Source organism: Temnothorax curvispinosus, unplaced genomic scaffold (genome assembly GCF_003070985.1).
Source record: "Temnothorax curvispinosus isolate PA1 unplaced genomic scaffold, ASM307098v1 QBEX01017734.1, whole genome shotgun sequence".
Taxonomy (NCBI): Eukaryota; Metazoa; Arthropoda; class Insecta; order Hymenoptera; family Formicidae; genus Temnothorax; species Temnothorax curvispinosus.
In genome coordinates this window covers 156,018-161,547 of record NW_020227514.1, presented here as the reverse complement: position 1 = coordinate 161,547, position 5,530 = coordinate 156,018, and the positions used below count along the sequence as shown (strand labels likewise).

At 28.0% G+C, this 5,530-nt stretch overlaps 1 protein-coding gene across 1 annotated transcript in view; it reads left to right on the top strand.

The window, feature by feature from the left end:
• Positions 1 to 730: 730 nt before the first annotated feature.
• Positions 731 to 5,530, top strand: part of LOC112467654 (cordon-bleu protein-like 1) — a 160,362-nt gene continuing 155,562 nt past the window's right edge. The window contains exons 1-2 of the mRNA XM_025036356.1: positions 731 to 925; positions 1,210 to 1,514. Of these exons, the coding sequence (XP_024892124.1) occupies positions 1,375 to 1,514 (140 nt within the window). The 5' untranslated portion in view covers positions 731 to 925; positions 1,210 to 1,374. The remainder of the gene's footprint in view (positions 926 to 1,209; positions 1,515 to 5,530) is intronic.

Genomic DNA, 5,530 nt, shown 5'->3' with positions numbered 1-5,530 from the left:
ATCAATGAAATTCGAAAGAATCTTATTTATAAAACGCTTTTTGTGAGTTGCGATATAACATATAGCTTAAAGTATTTTCATTCAAACTTCAAGATGACAATAAGATTTATTATATATATATATATTATATTTAATACTTATAACATTATTAAATTTTTTTATATTTTATATAAAATAGTATATTTGTAATTTATATTTTACTGTTAATTTTTAATCCTTGACCATTTAATCCTTGACATTATCATTTATACTAAAGGTGGTCTGATAACAGATCGAATCGTATGTTGTATGTATTATAGTTTTGGTCTTGTTGTAAATACAATATTTTAACGCTAACAATTGTAACTCTTTACTTCTTTGATAGTTGATTTATTAATCGTCTGAATCTTTTATACCTAAAATATTGTACATATAATATGTTAATAAATAAATAAATAATACTATATACATACACATATATATTTATTTATTTGATATATATCAGATTAGTATTTATATAAATTACCATACAATCTGAAAATGTTTGAAATTAAGAGATTTGTAGTTTATTCATTAGTGTAACACAAGTTATAAAAGAGGAAAAATGTCATCTGATAAAAATGCATGCGGGACTTCAAGTCGCGGAGACGATGCCCCCGTAATTTTCGTGGAGGTCATTATCACCGAGTGCACTTGTGCCTGAGGAAAGATTCTGAGCGTGGTGTTCAGTACAGTTATAACTTCTGTGCAAGGCTGACGTCTTCTACTTCTCTCGTGAGAGCTCGCACGAAGAGCCATCGTACTTTTTCCTGAATGGTTATATCGTAATCATTCATTTTTTGAGTGCAATTCGTCAGATTCGCAAAAAATGAAACCATTCGTAATAAAGTTTTGTTATAATTGAAAATTTATTGTGTCATGTTACCCGAGTGTCTCAGCAATCAATGTGATTATTTGTATTATAGTCTCATTACAACATTTAACAAATGTTTTGTTTAAATCTATTTAATCGTGCTAGCTTAACATATTAATTAATGTACGTAAAATTATATTACGTACAAAGTGTGATCGGATATAGAGCTTAGTATTTGTATATTATTTATATTATATGGAGGTAAAAGAGAGAAATTAATTTTTAAGAAAGAAATTAATATTTAAATTATATTGCGAACTTGGCGATTTATTTTGTGCGGTTTCTTCATTTTCGTGATTTTTGTGATTTTCTTCAAGCCATATCGAATGATATGACATGAGGGATCAAAGTGCTTGAAGATTCATCGTGTCACATGGAGCAGAACAATGAAGTCCCTCGATGATTTTAAGAAGATAGTTTGTTAATAATTGAAGTGCAATTGTGGAATCATTATGAATTCGTGAATAAAAACAATTAAGAATATGTTGTGCCTAAAGAAACGAAGAACTTACAGTTTCACGCAGAATGCCTGCGCAGCAATTCCGAGACGATCTAAAGAGGATAATAATCAGTACGAAAGGTCCTTGAAAATGGCTATTACGACACTACCACGTAAGAATAGGTGAGTCACCTCTTATATCTGATCAAATGTATGAAGATGCCGGTAATCGAGTTTAAGCGTCTCATTGTTTTTGCTCCTTGCGGAAAAAAGCATTTTTAATCATAAATGAATTATTCTTACATATGTTTGGTGTATGGTTTTAAGAAACAAACTTTATAACAATATTTGACTGTAACAAAAACGCATATTCAGTGGAAAATAGATATATTGGTAATTTTTTTATTTTAATCTTGGAGGAATAGATGAATAGGTAATGCTCTGAAAACATTTAACCTCTTTTCGATTTACGAAAATGTGGCCTAAATAAAATTAAGGTAAATATGCATAAAAGGTCAGTACTCATCGATTTTATCGCTACTTAAATATGTTGTAGAGGGGAAGTCTTACGCAAGAAATAAGTGGGAGACGGGATTAGTTTAAAAAGAATAGCAAATTAAAGTTTTACAATTTTATTACTTTTTTTAGGTATTACAAAGTAATATTAGTTCTAAGAGAAGTAGTTTGTTGATATGTGTGTATCAGCAAAACAGTACACGGGTTACCGCCCTTCCCCCGCAAGCAGGGATGGGTAGGAGTGGACCTTGATTCGCGTGGAAAGTTAAAAATCCGTTTTTTCTTCTTTCGTCGCTTTGTGTGCAAAGTTGCATCATGTAAAAATGGTTAATATCTGTAACAGAAATAATTTGTTAAAGCAGAGAATAGTTAGTATACATAAAAGTATATATACAATTTTGTATTTTAAAAAGTATAAATACAAAGTATTCTCTGCTTTAACAATGGCAAAAACATAAATTGTTGCTTTTCATTATTTTACGGTTCTACATGTTAATAAAATAAGTTTGCAACTTTCTACACGAAGCGAAGTTTATTCCACCCCACCCCCCTTATAGGGCAAAACGAGGTCTAATTGTACAGTTCGGGTTTTTTACTTTTTTTACAAATTACTTCTTTTAGTATTAAAATTGTGAAACTTTAATTTGCTATATCTTCTAAACCAATGTCGCCCTCTTCCTTTTTGCGTAGAATTACTCAGAAAAACCTTCCCTACAAGATATTAAAATCGGTGAGTATTGACCTTTTAAGCATATTTACCAAAATTAATTTAGATAATGTTTGAAAATGTAGTTTTCGATTTTATATAATAACTAGCTTGATACCCGTGCTTCGCTACGGTAACACACATTTTGCCCCTTTTCACCCCGTTACGGGTTAAATTTCTAAAAATCCTTTTTTAGTGAGTACCCTAGCGGAAAAAATTTCTATGAATAACTACAAAATTTAACTAAAAATATAAATTTGTACATTTTTGTTGAAATATTTAATTTTTTGTAGAAATAGTTATTTTTTTTGTAGAAATATCTACGAAATAGTACCACAAATTACAATGCTCTCAAATCAAGATATTATTGCAAGTAGTATTTTATGAAAAACTACAATTTTATAAAAAATAGTACACAGATCTACAAATTTTAAAAATTTAAGAAGAAACAAAATCTTAAAAAATTAAAACATCTGCTTACTTGTAGAATACTACAATTATTTATAAATGACTAAGAAATCTACTACAATTTACGTATCGTAAAACTATGCAACTTAGAATCTAATTCAGTTTTTAGTTTCTCATAAAATACTACAACTGCGTAGAAATACTAACAAATACCGATTTGTTTGTACAGCTCAAAAATTTATTACAATTATGGCTAATTAAAATTTGTAATTTTTAGTTAAATGTTACAAGTTTTTACACAAATCTTCCAAAATTCACCTATTATTAATAACTTCTTAATTCGCAGAAGTCAAAATACTTATCTTTTTATTTTCGTATAGTCTGTTGTAAAGTCCAATAGAAAAATACATAAATATACAATTTTTTACTGATTCGTGAATGGTTGTAATTTTGCATACAATACTACAAGGTTCTACAGAAAACGACAAAATTTTTAAGCCTTTTACAACTCGTGAATTCATAAAAATCTACATAAATTTGCTTTTTTTATATGTTTATAAGATACTTACTACAATTTTACATGGAAATTAACAGACCTTCAACCAAACCTTCAACCTTTCCATGGAAAGTAAAAATTAATATGTCAATTAAAAAAATTAAGTATCTTATGCAAAATTAGAAAAAAAAACTTAAAATAATATATATTTAAGCAATGAGAAGTGCCGTTTTTGGTCGAAGCGGATTTTGATGCTTAATAATATTTCACAATATCAATTATTATTAAATACATGTTTCAGTTTTTTAAATTGGCACTGCGTGCCAATATATGGACTTTGTCGGACTTAAAACGCAATTGTGTAAACTGAAACTAAAAATAATATATTTTATATTAATTTGATTTTGTCAAGTAAAATAATATACTATTAGAAGAATATTTATGACAGTTATACAAATTTATATGAATAGATTCATTATAGATCGTATATTCATATACGATTAATTATCTTTAACCTTATAAATATACTTTTACATGATCACACATGATAATATACTAGTATATAAAACCATATATGACTATATAAAGTTATACTTAAAGAGATTTAGCCATATAATATTGTTCAAGATTATATTTCCATTTCTTATATGACCATATATAATTATATATTTACTAATATGAACAAATAAGAGGTATTTTTTCCCGAGTATATAATCATGGCATATGTATACATATATGCTTATATATGGCCGTGTATAATTATATACTCTCATATATATATGGCCATATAATATTTAAGATTATATTTTCCATTTCTTATATGATCATATATAATCATGTATCTACTAATATAAACTAATATGAATAAATAAGATATTTTTTTCCCGGGTTATGCGGTTTTAGACATGTGTATGGTGCTGGGTAAGGTTTTTTTTATAATGACTCGCTCTTTATATTACAGATAAGTTAGAAACAAGAAAAATTCATGTATTTTAATAAAATATTTTTATTTTTTGTACTGTTACCTCTGTAATTCTTTGCGATGCGATTAAATCTTTTAAAATACATATATAAACTTTGTATTTAAATACCTTATATTCCCTTGTTCGGTTTAAATATTTTAATAAAATATTTGTATTTTGTACTGTTACCTCTGTGTAATTCTTCATGATTCAATTTTTTATTCTAATCGAAGAAAAGCAGTAGTAATATTATACCTCGAAAAAACCTAAGTAACAAGTGGTAGACGTAATCTTTGTATCTCAAAAAATATATGTTCTCTGTAATTGGCGCTGTAATTTAAAAAGAGATATCATTTCTTTTTTGTAATTGTAATAATAGATCACTTGAAGCGCGACTCATTTTTTGATAAGGTAACGTAATTTTGTGATGTGTATCACTTGAGTAATAATTTTTTGGAAATAAAAATAATACTGCTTAGGTTTTTTCGAGATTTTTGGAGATACAAAGATTACGTCCACCACTTGTTACTTAGGTTTTTTTGAGGTATAATACTACTACTTTGTTTTTTTTTTTTTTGAGGTGAAGATACTACTGTTTAGGTTTTTTCGAGATTTTTCAAGATACAAAGATTTCGTCTACCACTTGTTACTTAGATTTTTTTAAGGTATAATACTACCACTGTTTTTTTTTTTTGAGGTAACAACATATACACTACTATGCGTGTACTTGGCGCCTTTCTTTACCTTTTTTTTAAAAAAGGTAATTTTGTACAGATATCACGCCTTTTTGTAGTATTACGCATTGTATAAACAATATGTACAGGGTGTTATTTCGAGGTATAATACTACTACTTTGTTTTTTTCGAGGTAACAACATAATACATATATACTACTATGCGTGTACTTGGCGCATTTTTTTACCTTTTTTTTGAAAAAGGTAATTTTGTACGGATATCACGCCTTTTTGTAGTGTCATATAAGACGTCGGCGTTAGAAGTAGATAGAAGAAGAAGTATCTTAATAAAAAATTTTCACATTTGGACTTTGCGTCGCAATATCTCCGCTCGTAGGGCACGGAGCGGGATATTATAAGAGAACCCCCCCCCCCCCC